A 17870-nucleotide genomic window follows, 5' to 3' on the forward strand; every position below is an offset into this window, starting at 1 on the left:
TTTTCATAGAATCCTAGAATCAAAGAGTTGGAAGAGACCTCCTGGGCCATCCAGTCCAACCCCATTCTGCCAAGAAGCAGGAATATTGCATTCAAATCACCCCTGACAGATGGCCATCCAGCCTCTGCTTAAAAGCTTCCAAAGAAGGAGCCTCCACCACACTCCGGGGCAGAGAGTTCCACTGCTGAACGGCTCTCACAGTCAGGAAGTTCTTCCTAATGTTCAGATGGAATCTCCTCTCTTGTAGTTTGAAGCCATTGTTCCATTGCGTCCTAGTCTCCAGGGAAGCAGAAAACAAGCTTGCTTCCTCCTCCCTATGGCTTCCTCTCACATATTTATACATGGCTATCATATCTCCTCTCAGCCTTCTCTTCTTCAGGCTAAACATGCCCAGTTCCCTAAGCCGCTCCTCATAGGGCTTGTTCTCCAAACCCTTGATCATTTGAGTCGCCCTCCTCTGGACACATTCCAGCTTGTCAATATCTCTCTTGAATTGTGGTGCCCAGAATTGGACACAATATTCCAGGTGTGGTCTAACCAAAACAGACTAGAGGGGTAGCATTACTTCCCTAGATCTAGACACTAGGCTCCTCTTGATGCAGGCCAAAATCCCATTGGCTTTTTTTGCCGCCACATCACATTCCTGACTCATGTTTAACTTGTTGTCCACGAGGACTCCAAATCATTTTCACACGTCCTGCTCTCGAGCCAGGCATCCCCCATTCTGTATCTTTGCATCTCATTTTTTCTGCCAAAGTGGAGTCTCTTGCATTTGTCACTGTTGAACTTCATTGTGTTAGTTTTGGCCCATCATCTCTCTAATCCGTCAAGATCGTTTTGAATTCTGCTCCTGTCCTCTGGACTATTGGCTATCCCTCCCAATTTGGTGTCATCTGCAAACTTGATGATCCTGCCTTCTAGCCCTTCATCTAAGTCATTAATAAAGATCCTGAGCAGGACCGGGCCCAGGACGGAACCCTGCGGCACTCCGCTCGTCACTTCTTTCCAAGATGAAGAGGAAGCATTAGTGAGCACTCTCTGTGTTCGTCCACTTAACCAATTCCAGATCCACCTCACCGTAGTTTTGCCTTGCCCACATGGGACTAGTTTCCTTGCCAGAAGGTCATGGGGGACCTTGTCAAAGAAGGCCTTCCTGAAATCCAGGTACGCTCCACCCACGGCATTCCCCGCATCTACCCAGCTTGTAGCTCTATCGAAGAAAGAGATCAGATTAGTCTGGCATGACTTGTTTTTGAAAGAAGGAAAGAAGGAGGGAAGGAAGGAGAGAGAAAAAGCAGGAGGAGAAAGAGGGAGGGAAGGTTTGCCACAGCAACGCGTGGCGGGTACAGCTAGTCTTCAGTAAATCGCTTTTCTCATTAAAGAACATTGGTGTGTTTACGGGTTCAAAGGTGCCAACCCCAGCCCTGGTGTGCAACATAGAGCCTGTTTCTGGAGGCCGGAGGCTGTCTGTGCAAGTGGACATTGCCACATACACATTTTTCACTTTTATTATGTGTATAGATAGATATATATATAGGCCCAGTTCCTTCCGGAATCAGGAAACCAGAGTGTTGGTTGTTCCTTTCCCTGTTTGTTTTCCTCCCTTTCCGAAATTGCGCTCCTCAGCACTCTGGACTTAATCTCTGCAGCCCACTCCTTCTTGCTCTGCCTCTTCAGTGCAAATTGCTGAACGTCCTTTAATTTCTAATTATGAATTTGTTCCTCTGGGAAGGGTTGGCGATGCGGCTGCCTCTGCGAGGGAAGGCAGGCCGTCGGGGCCAGCCAAACATTCGCCGAGCGGGAGGGACTGCTTTGCCGGAGCCAAAAGAGTAATTAAAGTGACCAGATTTGCATAACCTTTTATTATGCATGAAAAGGAGAGCGAGAGATTAGGAGTTTGTGGCCTTATTGCTAATCAATCACCAAGAGGAATAATTAAAAGGAAGTGGAGCTAATGGGACTCTTTGGAGGAAGAAAACATTCCCTACCTAAGAAGCTGCAGCAAGTGAGCTTTGAAGCAGAATCCATGCCCTCCAACTGTCCCTGATTGTGGCAGGGATCGTATAAATAAATTCACCCTCTGTTGATAAGACAGAGGTCCTCCTGGTCAATCGTAAGCCGGATCGGGCTATATGGTGGCAACCTGTGCTGGATGGGGTTGCACTCCCCCTGAAGTCCCAGGCCCACCGCTTGGGTGTCTTCCTAGACTCATCAATTATGCTTGAAGCTCAGGCGTCAGCGGTGGCCGGGAGGGCCTTTGCACAGTTAAGACTCGTGCGCCAACTGCGACCATACCTCGTGAAGTCGGATCTGGCCAGGGTGGTGCATGCCTTAGTCACCTCCAGATTGGATTACTGTAATGCACTCTACGTGGGGCTGCCCTTGAAAACGGCCTGGAAATTTCAATTGGTACAACGGGCGGTAGCCAGGTTACTAACTGGGGCAACTTACAGGGAGCCGTCAACCTCCCTGTTTAAGGAGTTCCACTGGCTGCCATTCATTTTCCAGTCCCAATTCAAGGTTTAGGCCCTGAACGGTTTGGGGCCTGCCTACCTGCGTGACCACATTTCTGTTTACGAACCCACACGATCTCTTCGATCATCTGGAGAGGCCCTGCTCTTGCTTCCACCTCCTTCGCAGGCGTGATTGGTGAGGATGAGGGAGAGGGGATTCTCAGTGGTGGCCCCCCAACTCCACTTCCCAAGGACATCAGGCATGCCCCAACATTGGCAGTCTTCAGGAGGAGTGTTGAGATTAACTTCACAATTCAGCAGCAGATCAGTTGCACAACTTCAGCGCTTTCCAGTAGCGTCTTCCTGCACAGTATTTTCAGTCAACTGCTCCCACAAACTGCAGTCACCCTGGAACCTTTTACAGACACTTGAGCACATGCCTGGCCATTGTCCGTTTTACCATTGTCTTTCCCCCAGTCTAGATGATATTGCAAACTTACCACAGCACACAGTTATATCTTGTCTTAACAGACAGGTTCTTTAATTACATATAGCCTTCGATGAACAACATCACAGCACAAGGAGAGAGAATACACTGTACATGACTTCCTTATATACAATTCTATACAATTACACATAGCAATCTCTGATTGGTTTCCATCTCATTGACTTAACTCAAACCCAGGATTACGTCATTCACAATCACCTGGACTAGGCCAGAACACATTCCCCAAATGATTCCCTATATACAGTTAATGCATGACTCGGCATTTCCAATAGAAGCCTATTAGCAGTGCATGACTCAGCTATATTACATTACAATACATTGTAAAACCTGACAAGGAACCTGAAAACGCGGCTGTTCCAGTGTGCCTTCCTGGAATAAGGAAAACATTCCCAGCAAACTGCCCTCAAAATGCACTTTAATTATTGGATTGGGCTGGACTGCGCTTCCCTCACTTCCTTTTAACATCCTCCTACCAGATATATCCTACCTTGTTCATGCTCAGCGTTTATTTTTATATTTTAAATTATTACATTTGGCCCAGCCATAGGTTTTTAAATCCTTTATTGTGTTAGTGTTTATTGTTTATTGCTTATATGTGATTTATATTAACTGTACTGTATTGTATTGCTTTGTTTATAGCTTTCTTGTTTTATTGATGTGTTGTTGGGCTTGGCCTCATGTAAGCCGCTCTGAGTCCCTTGGGGAGGTGGTGGCGGGGTATAAATAAAGTTGTTGTATTGTCGAAGGCTTTCATGGCTGGAATCACTAGGTTCTTGTGGGTTTTTTTCGGGCTATAGAGCCATGTTCTAGAGGCATTTCTCCTGACGTTTCGCCTGCATCTATGGCAAGCATCCTCAGAGGTTGTGAGGTCTGTTGGAATTAGGACAATGGGTTTATATATCTGTGGAATGGCTGGGGTGGGACAAAGGACTCTTGTCTGCTGCAGTTAGGTGTGAATGGAAACAGCATATTATTTGAGAACACAGAAATGCTGGACCACACCAACAACCACCATGTCAGACTACACAGAGAAGCCATTGAAATCCACAAGCATGTGGACAATTTCAGCAGAAAGGAAGAGACCATGAAAATGAACAAAATCTGGCTACCAGTATTAAAAAACTCTAAAATTATAACAGCTAAACAACAGAGAGGAAAAAACCAGGCACATCCTAACACCTCCCAGCAACAGATTTTCCCAGGCTCAGGCAGGCCTTCAAATGCTAATGAAGGTGATCAGCTAAACATTCACCCCTAGCTCTAGCAGAGAAAAGCTCTTTGCCCCACCCCAGCCATTCCACAGATATATAAACCCATTGTCCTACTTCCAACAGACCTCACACCTCTGAGGATGCTTGCCATAGATGCAGGCGAAATGTCAGGAGAAATGCCTCTAGAACATGGCTCTATAGCCCGAAAAAACCCACAAGAACCTAATAAAGTTGTTGTTGTTCCAATGTCCCAGATTCTCTCTCCTCTTTCCACTTTCCCAATTTGTCCTCAGCTTACATCAATTGTTGAAAGAGGATTTCAAAGGGTCAAAGTAGTTTCTGCATGCAGCTAACTCCACAAAGAGGAGAGAAGAAGAGGGGAGAAAACCTTCCCAAAAGGCTCAGCCCAAAGCAATCTGTTGCAGCCTCTCATCTTCCTCATTCAAATCGGCAGCCAGTGGAGCTGGTGCAGCAGAGGAGTTGTATGCTCCCTGCGCTCCGCTCCTGTTAGTATCATGGCTGCCGAACGTTGGACTAGTTGGAGCTTCCGGGCCGTCTTCAAAGGCAACCCCACGTAGAGAGCGTGGGGATGCAACCAGAGCGTGGACTACCGTGGCCAAGTCCGACTTCCCAAGGTACGGTCGCAGTTGGCGCACGAGTCTTAACTGTGCGAATGCTCCCCTGGTCACCGCCGAAACCTGGGGCTCCAGGCTCAGCGATGAGTCCAGGATCACACCCAAACTGCGAACCTGTGTCTTCAGGGGGAGTGCGACCCCATCCAACACAGGCTGTAACCCTATACCCTGTTCGGCCTTGCGACTGACCAGGAGGACCTCTGTCTTGTCTGGCCTAAATGCGAGACCTGGCCTCACGCGAAGCATCCCTTGGCTGCCTTGGGGTTTTTGTTGCTACTTCATAATTGTAATTTGGCTACTGTTATGAATTGTAATGTAACTATCTGAGATGCACATTGTATTTTCATTCACTGGATGAAATTTGATATAAATATTTTTCTAAAATGGAGTCTGAGTCCTGAACAATCCCAGATCTGATCCCATGGTCTGCATTCCATCCCACAACAAAGAGTTAAGGAAAACTGCAAACCAATACACACATTTACAATACAGTAAGCCAGTGGTTCTCAACCTTTCTAACACCGTGACAACCTTTCTAACACCCAAATTTGAATACTGGTGGGGTTGGGGGTGGATTGTTTTTGTGTGCGTTGGGTATTTGTGTCAAATTTGGTCCGGTGAATGAAAATACACATCCTGCATATCAGATATTTACATGACGATTCATAACAGTAGCAAAAATATAGTATGGGGGTTCTGTGTGGGAAGTTTGCCCCAATTCTGTCATTGGTGGGGTTCAGAATGATTTTTGATTGTAGGTGAACTATAAATCCCAGTAACTACAACTCCCAAATGTCATTGTCCCCCAAACTCCATCTGTGTCCATATTTGGGCATATGGAGTATTCGTGTAGCGTTTGGTCCCGATCCATCATTGTTTGAGTCCACAGTGCTCTCTGGATGTAGATGAACTACAACTCCAAAAGCAAAGGACACTGCCCACCAAACCCTTCCAGTATTTTCTGTTGGTCATGGGAGAAATGTGTGCCAAGTTTGGTTCAATTCCATCATTGCTGGGGTTCAGAATTCTCTTTGATTGTAGGTGAACCATAAATCCCAGCAACTACAACTTTCAAATGACAAAATCATTTTTTTTGAGTGAAGGACATCCATTGGACTGTTAGGTGTCTTGTGTCCAAATTTGGTGTCAATTCATCTAGTGGTTTTTGAGTTCTGTTAATCCCACAAACGAACATTACATGTTTATTTATATAGATACTAGCTGTACCCGCCACGCTTTGCTGTGGCCAACCTTCCCTCTTTCTCTCCTTCTTTCCCTCCTTCCTTCACTCTCTCTTTGCTTCTCTTCTTCGTTCCTTCTCTATCTCTTTCCTTCCTTCCCCATTTTTCTTTCTCTTCTCCTGTCTCTCTTTTCTTCATTCTCTCTTTCCTTCTTTCCTTCCCTCCCGCCCCCTTTCTCTACATCTTCCCCCCTTCCTTCGCTCCCACTTTCCTTCTTTCCCCTTTTCTTTCCTCCTTCCTTCACTCCCTCTTTCCTTCCTTCCTTCCCATCTTTCCTTCTCTTCTTCCTTCCTTCTCTATCTCTTTCCTTCCTTCCCCCTTTTTCTTTCTCCTCTGCTGTCTCTCTTTTCTTCCTTCTCTCTTTCCTTCTTTCCTTCCCTCCCTCTTTCTCTACATCTTCCCCCTTCTTTCTCTCCCTCTTTCCTTCCTTCTTTCCCTTTTTCTTCCCTTCTCTCCTTCCTTCTCTAACTTTCCTTCCCCCTTTTTCTTTCCCTCCCTCTTTAGCTCCTTTCTTCCTTCTCTCTTTGCTTCCATGCTTCCTTCCTTTCCTTCCTTCCTTCCTTCCTTCCTTCCTTCCTTCCTTCTTTCTTTCTTTCTTTCTTTCTTTCTTTCTTTCCCTCTTTATTTTCTTTCTTTCTTTCTTCTTTTTTTCCTCCCCTTTCCTCCCTCTTTCTCTACATCTTCCCCCTTTCCTTCACTCCCACTTTCCTTCCTTCTTTCCCTTTTTCCTTTCCTTCTCTCCTTCCTTCCTTCTCTAACTTTCCTTCCTTCCCCCTTTTTTCTTTCCCTCCCCCTTTCTCTCTTTTCTTCCTTCTCTCTTTGCTTCCATGCTTCCTTCTCCCTTTCCTTCTTTCTTTCTTTCTGTCCCTTTTTCTTTTCTTTTCTTTTCTTTCTTTCTTTCTTTCTTTCTTTCTTTCTTTTCTCCCCTTCCCTCTTTCTTCCTTTTTTTCTGTATTGTCATTTAGCTTTTGGGGGCTTTCTAAGTCCCTTCTGCTGTGTTTTTCAGTGTTTTTATGAGTGAAGAACATACATTGGGTTGTTATATGTCTTGTGTCCAAATTTGGTGTCAATTTTTCCAGTGGTTTTTGAGTTCTGTTAATCTCACAAACAAACATTGCATTTTTATTTATATAGACTAGCTGTCCCCTGCCAGGTGTTGCTGTGGCCCAGTCTGGTGACCTGGAAAATCAACTAATGAGAAAGTGCTGGTTTCTAATATATGTAATTTCTTTGTGTTCTTTGTGTAATTTGTTTTTGTTTGAGGGTCAACAGTATTTCTTGCTTTTTTTGTCAGTGTTGATGTGGAGATGGTCTGGTTTGCCTACTGTGGAACATGTAACATATCATTGTCCTTCTTTGGGGTGTCCTTTTCAAATCTATGATACTATATCTCTGTGTGTGTGAATCATTTCTATCTATCTAATCAATGACTGGATGGCTCTTTGTCAGGAGGGCTTTGATTACGTTTTCTTGCCCTGGTGAAGGGAGTTGGACTGGATGGCCTTCAGTATGGGGGTTCTGTGTGGGAAGTTTGCCCCAATTCTGTTGTTGGTGGGGTTCAGAATGATCTTTGATTGTAGGTGAACTATAAATCCCAGTAACTACAACTCCCAAATGTCATTGTTTCCCAAACTCCATCTGTGTCCATATTTGGACTTATGGAACATTTGTGCCAAGTTTGGTCCAGATCCATCATTGTTTGAGTCCACAGTGCTCTCTGGATGTAGGTGAACTACAACTCCCAAACTCAAGGTCAATGCCAACCAAACCCTTCTAGTGTTTTCTGTTTGTCATGGGAGTCCTGTGTGCCAAGATTGGTTCAATGCCATAATTGGTAGAGTTCAGAATGCTCTTTGATTGTAGTTGAACTTTAAATCCCAGCAACTACAACTCCCAAATGACAAAATCATTTTTTTTAGTGAAAGACATACATTGGGTTCTTAGGTGTCTTGTGTCCAAATTTGGTGTCAATTCATCCAGTGGTTTTTGAGTTCTGTCAATCCCACAAACGAACACTACATTTTTATTTATATAGATTACTCGAGGAGGCTTGAAAAAGGTTGTAATTCCCTGCATCCCCCTTGTATTAAATGGCAAAAAGGCTTATATTTGGAATGTTAAAAGAGTCCCTTGAAGCCATGGGTGTTTGGACCTGTGGGTGCAGAATCCACGGTTCCAGAGAGCCTACTTTATTTATTTGTATTCCTTGGATATATAGTGTTTTCCTCCCAACGTGAGACCCAAAGCAGCAGCTCAGAGTTCAGCCTTAGCTGGGCATGGTGTTGGCTGGAGGGAGTTGGAAGCGTCTTGTCTGGCTGAGATGCTCTCTCAACTGAAATGCCCTGACGTGGCCGTCATCATCATCCGGTTTGGCTGATCTCAGAGATTAGTCAGCACAGAGCGATCTGCTTGCTCAGAAGACAAGTCTGTTGTCAAAGAAGCCAAAAAGGGGGGGATTGCAAGGTAGCAGAGCGAAAGAGAGAGAGAGAGAGGGAAGGACTTATGTCACCTCCGGATCTCTTCCAGCCTACTGAGCAAGCCTTCAAGAGCGGAAAGGCCAGATGTGTTTTGACACTGCAATCTTCTTTCGTGGCCAAAATGGATGTTCTTACAAGCTTCTCATTTTCCCTCAAGCCACCAGTGTGCAATTCCTCGTAGAATGAGAATACACATGCCTCTTGCCTTTGCTATTCATGTGGGTCAATCCATGACCATCAAAACTTAAGGTTTCTACCCAACTAACCCTATTGTGACTATTTCTGTTGTCCTGGTTGTTAGGGTTATTATTGCAATTATAATTTATTTATGTTCTAGAGAAGTGTTTCTCAACCTGGGGGTCGGGACCCCTGAGGGGGTGTCAGAGGGGTCGCCAAAGACCATCAGAAAACACAGTATCCACCCTTCTCCCCTCGGGAACTCGCATGCCTTCAAGTCAACTTTGACTTCTGGAGACCCTATCCTAGAACAGTGGTTCTCAACCTGTGGGTCCCCAGATGTTTTGGCCTTCAACTCCTAGAAGTCCCAACTAGTTTACCAGTTCTTAGGATTTCTGAGAGTTGAAGGCCAAAACATCTGGGGACCCACAGGTTGAGAACCACTGTTCTAGGATAGGGTCTCCTGAAGTTGACTTGAAGGGAGGTGATAACCAACCTGGTCTACAATTTGAGGTCTGGTAGCATGTAGAGTGCAATTCAGGAACCCTCAAACTGCGGCCCTCCAGCTGCTTGGGCCTTCAACTCCCAAAATTCCTGACAATTGAACAAGCTTCTTAGGGCTTCTGGGAGTTGGAGACCCAAACAACTGGAGGCCCTATTCTAGAACAGTGGATCTCAATCTGTGGGTCCCCAGATGTTTTGGCCTACAACTCCCAGAAACCCTAACAGTTGGTAAACTGGCTGGGACTTCTGGGAGTTGTAGCCAAAACACACAGGGACCACAAGTTGAGAACCACTGATCTAGAGTTTTGTTGACAAGATGGGTTCTGTTACTTGCCCAAGGTCATCTTCTGGGTTTCCATGGCTGAGCAAAGGTGTGAATTCTGGTCTCCATCCAAGCATCCCAGCGCCAAAATTAAATCACTGCACTGAGTTATTTCACATGAAGTTATCAGCAATCTTTTAGCATGACCGTTACCAGGTGGACCTCTGTTTTGGAGTTGAGTCATTTGTCTTCCTTTTCTCCCTACAGCGATGAAATCGGGAGGCACCCAACTCAAGCTGATCATGACATTCCAGAACTACGGACAAGCCTTATTTAAGCCAATGAAGTAAGTGGGGAAAAATCTATGTTTCTTCTTGTCAGTGTTGTTTTCAAAGTGAAATGAGAACTTTGGCAACATGTCCTCTCTGAGGACCATCACCAAGGATCAGGGTCCTTCTCAGCCAAGCTGTGGCCCAAATGGGAAATGACAAAATGCAACCCAATTTCATGATGGTTTCTTTAGCATGATATAAGGATCAGCCCCTGAGGGTGATGTTTTGGGTCAGATCAGGGTAAACAACAACAACAACAACACTTGGAATGCTTGGAATTAGAAACGTTCTTTGGATTTGGGAAAGTTTGCATGTATACAATGAAATATCTTGAAGGTGGGACCAAAATTCCAACACAGAATTCATTTTTGTTTCATAACTACCTTATATAAATACCCTGAGGCTACTTTTATATGCAATGTTTTTAATAATTTTGTGTATGACACAAAGTTTGTGTAGATTGACCCACTAGAAAGCAAAGGCGTCACTATCTCATCCAATTTCGGAATTTGGAGCATTTCAGATTGTTTAACTCATTACATGCTTTACTAATTGATTATATAAGGCAGCGGTTCTCAACCTGGGGGTCGCGACCCCCAGGGGGGTTGCTGGGCCATTTTCTGGGGGTCACGAAGGCGCCTTGGTTGGCCCCGCCCCCTCTGCCTACACAAAATGGCTTGTGCCTTGCCTTGCACAAAGCCTCTCTTGCCGCCCTCGCGCTCCCACCGATTGGCACGGGTGTGGGGAAAGGCGAGGGTCTCTTCCTGCAAGGCTTTGCCTTGCACAAAGCTTCCCTCACCACCCCCGTGCTCCCGCTGATGGATAAATGGATTGATGGATGGATGGATGATGGACAAATACTACAGCACTACATTTGGGGACTGCAGGATGCTGACCATGAGGACATAGGCCAACGGAAAGATGGATGGACACCATCAATGAAAACATGCGTATTGCCAGCCAGAGACCTGAGGATGTCCAAAACAAAGCCTTGTGGAAATGACACTCACAATGCTCACCCCTCCATTGGGAAAATAGCATAGAAAGAAGAAGATGGATGGATGAATGGATGGATGGATGATGGACAAATACTACAGCACTACATTTAGAGATTGCAGGATGCTTACCATGTGGACAAAGGCCAAAGAAAAGATGTATGGACACCATCAATGGATGGATGGATGAGTGGGTGGATGGACAGATGGATAGATAGATAGATAGATAGATAGATAGACAGATAAATGGATGGATGGATGTATGGATGGTCAGATACTACAGCACTACATTTGGAGATTGCAGGGTACTGACCACGTGGACAAAGGCCAAAGAAAACATGGATGGACACCATCAATGAAGACATGCATACTGCCAACCTGAGACCTGAGGATGTCCAAAACAAAGCCCTGTGGAAACAATAGTCACAATGCTAGCCCCTCTATTGGGAAAATGGCTTAGAAAGAAGAAGATGGATGGATGGACGGACGGACGGACAAACGGACAGACAGATGGACGAATGGATGGATGGATGGATGGATGGACAGATACTACAGCACTACATTTGGAGATTGCAGGATGGTGACCACGTGGACAAAAGCCAAAGAAAAGATGGATGGACACCATCAATGAAGACATGCGTATTGCCAGCCTGAGACCTGAGGATGTCCAAAACAAAGCCTTGTGGAAACAACAGTCACAATGCTAACTGCTCTATTGGGAAAATGGCTTAGAAAGAAGAAGATGGGTGGATGGATGGATGGACTGATAGATGGATGGATGGATGGATGGATGGACTGTCAGATGGATGAATAGATGGGTGGATGGATAGATAGATGGATACTACAGGACTACATTGGGAGATTGCAGGATGCTGACCATGTGGACAAAGGCCAAAGAAAAGGTGGATGGATACCATCAACGAAGACCTGCGTGGTGCCAACCTAAGCCCCGAGGATGCCCAAAACAAAGCCCTGTGGAAACGACACTCATATTGCTCACCCCTCCACTGGGAAAATGGCTTAGAAAGAAGATGGATGGATGTATGGATGGATTAATGGACAGATACTACAGCACAACATTTGGAGATTGCAGGATGGTGGCCATGTGGACAAAAGCCAAAGAAAAGATGGATGGACACCATCAATGAAAACATGTGTACTGCCAACCTGAGACCTGAGGATGCCCAAAACAAAGCCTTGTGGAAATGACACTCACAATGCTAACTGCTCTATTGGGAAAATGGCTTAGAAAGAAGAAGATGGATGGATGGATGGATGGATGGATGGATGGATGGATGGATTGATTGATGGACAGATACTACAGCACTACATTTGGAGATTGCAGGATGGTGACCATGTGGACAAAAGCCAAAGAGAAAGATGGATGGACACCATCATTGAAAACATGCGTACTGCCAGCCTGAGACCTGAAGATGCCCAAAACAAAGCCTTGTGGAAACGACACTCACAATGCTAACTGCTCTATTGGGAAAATGGCTTAGAAAGAAGAAGATGGATGGATGGACGGACGGACGGACTGATAGATGGAAGGATGGATGGATGGATGGATTGATAAATAACAACAACCCAGTGATTCCAGCCATGAAAGCCTTTGACAACAAAAAAAACATGCATGGATCTCCAGAATGAAATTGGATGGGAAGATGGAAGAAAGCCTGGAGCAGATGCCTTCTGAAGACCGCCATCTCCCTAGCAAAATGTGTTCTTGAGTTCTTATATCTTTCCAAACATGTAGCGGTAATTCCTAGAGAACGAAGGCAGCAGGAGAAATAGAAAAGCATGGGAAGGCTGCATAGGAAGGATTTTTTTCTCCTGATTGCAACCCAGGAGGGATTGGCCTTCCATATTAGCAGAATCCGATAGAAGCAGAAGAGTGTAACAGGAAGCGGAATGGACCTTTCAAGGAGGCCCATCAGCAAAGGGAAGGCAAGGTAGTTTTATTGCGCTGGTTTGGGCAAATCACTGGAGGCTGCCGAAGGTTTAATGAACCCATTCAGTATTGGTGTCAAGGCATCGCCCGAATCATAAACTCATTTCCGTGCTCCGTTCCTCCTGTATGGAATTTCAATTATCGACTCCCTTTAAGTGGGCACACAAAGCAAAGGAGTCGGGAAGATAAGTGGTTTCAAGTGTGTCTGTTTAGCATTCCTCATTTCCCTGTCAAATCATCGGCTTCGTGAAGGAAGGCTGCGGGAGGCTGCCATGTTTACAGCCTCCAATGAGAACTGGTGAGACCGAGGAAGCATGCATGCACGCCTCACGTTGATGTGAAAAAGCGGTGTGCATGCTCAGAGTGCTCTGTGCATACCCATACGTTCAGGGGAGCATGTGAACATGTATATTATTATTATTATTATTATTATTATTATTATTATCTTTATTTGTACCCCGCTAGCATCTCCCGAAGGACTCGATGCGGCTTACACGGGCCGAAGCCTCAAATACAATACAATAGAAAACATAACACAACAATAAACAAAGCAAATCAAAACAATTAAGCAAAATAACCACAATGACAATACATCAAGACACTATTAAAACTGGTTCGGCGAGCGCAATGGGGTACAGGGTTAAAAGTGCTGAGATGGCAGGAGGAACATAAGATTAAAAGTGCGGTGTGCAGCAACAATAGTTGTGCTAAAGTGCATCTAGGACTTGGGATGGGGGATTCCTAATCTGCGAAGGCACATCGGAACAGCCAAGTTTTTAGGTTCCTTCTGAAAACTGCTAGAGTAGGGGCCTGACGAAGCTCTTTTGGAAGGGCATTCCAAAGTCGGGGGGCCGCCACAGAGAAGGCCCTGTCCCGTGTCCCCGCCAAGCCCGCTTGCGACGTGGGTGGGATCACGAGCAGGGCCTCCCCAGATGACCGGAGAGAGCGTGTAGGTTCGTAGATGGAGATGCAGTCACGCAGGTAGGGTGGTCCCAAACCGTTCAGGACTTTGTAGGTGAGCACCTGCACCTTGAATTGGGCTCGGAAAATAAATGGCAGCCAGTGGAGCTCCTTGAACAGGAGGGTTGACCTCTCCTGATAATGAGCTCCAGTTAGCATCCTAGCTGCTGCCCGCTGGACCAATTGAAGTTTCCGAGCCGTCTTCAAGGGCAGCCCCATGTAGAGCGCTGTATATGTGTGTATATAGGGAGAGAGAGGATTGACTTTGCTGTCCTGAGTGAACCGACACATGTTTGAGATCTTCAGAAATGATTTCTTTGTGTCTCATCATCCACACAGTATATTTCGTGCCTTTTCGATGGCTTTTTGTATTTTTCTATGTATTTTCGAAGGTTTTCATGGCCGGAATCACTGGGTTGTTGTAGGTTTTTTTGGGCTGTATGGCCATGGTCTAGAGGCATTCTCTCCTGTCGTTTCGCCTGCATCTATGGCAAGCATCCTCAGAGGTAGTGTGAGGTCTGTTTGAAGTAGGAAAAAGGGTTGATAGATCTGTGGAATGGCCAGGGTGGGACAAAGGACTCTTGTCTGCTGGAGCTAGGTGTCCTTTGTCCCACCCTGGTCATTCCACAGATATATAAACCCTTTTTCCTACTTCCAACAGACCTCACTACCTTTGAGGGTGCTTGCCATAGATGCAGGCGAAATGTCAGGAGAGAATGCCTCTAGAACATGGCCATATAGCCCGGAAAAACCTACAACAACCCTGTGTCTTAATGCTATAGAATTGTGGACGTTATAGTTTTAAAATGCCTTTAATGCCTTTAATGCTAGGATTCCATAGTGTTGAGCCTTGTGAGTCAAAAGTGGTGTCAAACTGCATTAACTCTGTTGTTTAAATGCAACCTGGCTTAGCAAGAGACTGGGTAATTGCTCTGTACATTGAAATCCGGAATCAAGCTGCAAGCAGGCCAGAAAGGACGGAAGCGTGTTCGTTCCTGTGATGAGCAAAGCCCAGCTCGCTGCAGAGATTCCCTTGATCGGAAGGCTTACAAGGTCCCTCCTGAAATAATTGCCTCTAAAAGGTTGCCGGGTGAGCCCGCGCTGTTTACAAATCCCGTTGCCCAATGTAAATTCTTTTGGCTAATTCCGCATTAATCAACCCCAAATGAGCCGGATTCCTGGAAACTCTGGAGGAGTTTCTAACATTGCAGGGGAGGAAAATACACATCAAACCAACAATTAGTGTGGAGCTTTGTGTAATATATTGCCATGCTCTGCACGCATTTGAGATTTCTCTCTGCCAGACTTGATACACTTGGCAGGAAAGCGTCCAAAGCGAGACTCACCAAATTTTGGAGTGTACAATTCAGCATGTTTGTGATAGTTGTGTTCTCTCGAATCTAACATTGATTCTCAGGCCTTGGGAGTTGCTCTGTGTTTGTAAACAACACATGCAAATCCTAGCAGGAAAACTGGGTTTTTTTATTTATCGTCTCAGAAGCAAATTGAGAATAGAGTTATCTATATAAATAAAAATGTCACGTTTGTTTGTGGGATTGACATAACGCAAAAACCACTGGATGAATTGACACAAAATGTGGACACTATACCCCTAACAGACCAATGAGTGAGCATCACTCATAAACCCCTCCCAAAAATAGCAGAAAGGACTTAATAACCCAAAAAAACTAAATGACGATACAGCGCATGTGCGAAAACAACTGTTCCCAGCAGGCATGTAGCCGGGGGGGCTTGAGGGGTTTCAGCCGACCACCCTGAGAATTTGGGGGGGGGGGGCTGAAACCCCTCAAGCCCCCCCCCCCCCCGGCTACATGCCTGCTGGGAGCTGTTGTTTTCGCACATGCGCTGTATCGTCATTTAGTTTTTTTGGGTTATTAAGTCCTTTCTGCTATTTTTGGGAGGGGTTTATGAGTGATGCTCACTCGTTGGTCTGTTAGGTTTATTCATATCATGATCAGATCACCATGCTCAATATATCCCATACGCATGGGTATATTGGGATAACGATACAAAAGGTTTGTTTGCTAGGGTAGATCCTCAGCCCCCTTCCCCCGGAATCAAACTCAGCCCCCCCCCCATCAAATTCAGCCCCCCTGGAATCAAACTCAGCCCCGCCCCCAAATCAAATTCAGCCCCCCGGAATCAAACTCAGCCCCCCCATAAAACTCACCCCCCCAATAAAACTCAACCCCCCCCCGAATCAAACTCAGCCCAACCCCCAGAATCAAATTCAGCCCCCCCTGGAATCAAACTCAGCCTCCCCCCATAAAACTCACCCCCCCCCCATAAAACTCAACCCCCCCCCCCCCGAATCAAACTCAGCCCAACCCCTGGAATCAAATTCAGCCCCCCCCCAGAATCAAACTCAGCCCCCCCATAAAACTCACCCCCCCCCAATAAAACTCAACCCCCCCCCCCCCTGAATCAAACTCAGCCCAACCCCCGGAATCAAATTCAACCCCCCCCCCTCCCCGGAATCAAACTCAGCCCCCCCATAAAACTCACCCCCCCAATAAAACTCAACCCCCCCAATAAAACCCAGCCCCCCCCGAATCAAACTCATCCCCCCCCAAATTAAACTCCCCCCCCCCGAATCAAACTCAGCCGTTTTCCCTGTAATAGGTAGTAAGAGCACCTGAAGCTTTGGAGCGCTTCTGTTCCACCATTTCAAAGCTCCCTACTTGGGCGGTGATGGCATGATCGTCAGCATAGATGGCATGATCGTCAGCATAGAGGAATCAGCTGGTTTTCCCTGTAATAGGCAGTAAGAGCACCTCGGGCTTTGGAGAGCTTCTGTTCAACCATTTCAAAGCTCCCTACTTGGGCGGTGATGGCATGATCATCAGCATAGAGGAATCAGTTGGTTTTCCATGTAATAGGCAGTAAGAGCACCTAAAGCTTTGGAGAGCTTCTGTTCAGTCATTTCAAAGCTCCCTGCTTGGGCGGTGATGGCATGATCGTCAGCATAGATGAAACCATTTCAAAGCTCCCTACTTGGGCGGTGATGGCATGATCATCAACATAGATGGCATGATCATCAGCATAGAGGAATCAGCTGGTTATCCCTGTAATAGGCAGTAAGAGCACCTAAAGCTTCGGAGAACTTCTGTTCAACCATTTCAAAGCTCCCTGCTTGGGCGGTGATGGCATGATCGTTGGCATAGAGGAATCAGCTGGTTTTCCCTATAATAGGTAGTAAGAGCACCTAAAGCTTTGGAGGGCTTCTGTTCAACCACTTCAAAGCTCCCTGCTTGGACGGTGATGGCATGATTGTCAGCATAGATGAAACCATTTCAAAGCTCCCTGCTTGGGTGGTGATGGCATGATCGTCAGCATAGATGAAACCATTTCAAAGCTCCCTACTTGGGCGGTGATGGCATGATTGTCAGCATAGATGAAACCATTTCAAAGCTCCCTACTTGGGTGGTGATGGCATGATTGTCAGCATAGATGGCATGATTGTCGGCATAGAGGAATCAGCTGGTTTTCCCTGTGATAGGTAGTAAGAGCATGTAAAGCTTTGGAGAGCTTCTGTTCAACCATCTCAAAGCTCCCTGCTTGGGCGGTGATGGCATGATCGTCAGCATAGATCAAACCATTTCAAAGCTCCCTGCATGGGCAGTGATGGCATGATCGTCAGCATAGATGAAACCATTTCAAAGGTCCCTACTTGGGAGGTGATGGCATGATTGTCATCATAGATGAAACCATTTCAAAGCTCCCTACTTGGGTGGTGATGGCATGATCGTCAGCATAGATGGCATGATCGTCAGTATAGAGGAATCAGCTGGTTTTCCCTGTAATAGGTAGTAAGAGCACCTAAAGCTTTGGAGGGCTTCTGTTCAACCACTTCAAAGCTCCCTGCTTGGACGGTGATGGCATGATCGTCAGCATAGATGAAACCATTTCAAAGCTCCCTACTTGGGCGGTGGTGGCATGATCATCAGCATAGATGAAACCATTTCAAAGCTCCCTACTTGGGTGGTGGTGGCATGATCGTCAGCATAGATGAAACCATTTCAAAGCTCCCTACTTGGGCGGTGGTGGCATGATCATCAGCATAGATGAAACCATTTCAAAGCTCCCTACTTGGGCGGTGGTGGCATGATCGTCAGCATAGATGCAACCATTTCAAAGCTCCCT

General features: G+C 46.0%; 1 protein-coding gene across 1 annotated transcript in view; it reads left to right on the top strand.

Annotated features, from left to right (window-relative positions):
• LOC137097899 (extracellular serine/threonine protein kinase FAM20C-like) overlaps positions 1–17870 on the top strand; it is a 143451-nt gene that overhangs the window by 69985 nt on the left and 55596 nt on the right. Inside the window, exon 3 of the mRNA XM_067473297.1 lies at positions 9736–9814. Within this exon, the coding sequence (XP_067329398.1) occupies positions 9736–9814 (79 nt within the window). The remainder of the gene's footprint in view (positions 1–9735; positions 9815–17870) is intronic.

Source organism: Anolis sagrei, chromosome X, assembly GCF_037176765.1.
Source record: "Anolis sagrei isolate rAnoSag1 chromosome X, rAnoSag1.mat, whole genome shotgun sequence".
NCBI classification, from domain to species: domain Eukaryota; kingdom Metazoa; phylum Chordata; class Lepidosauria; order Squamata; family Dactyloidae; genus Anolis; species Anolis sagrei.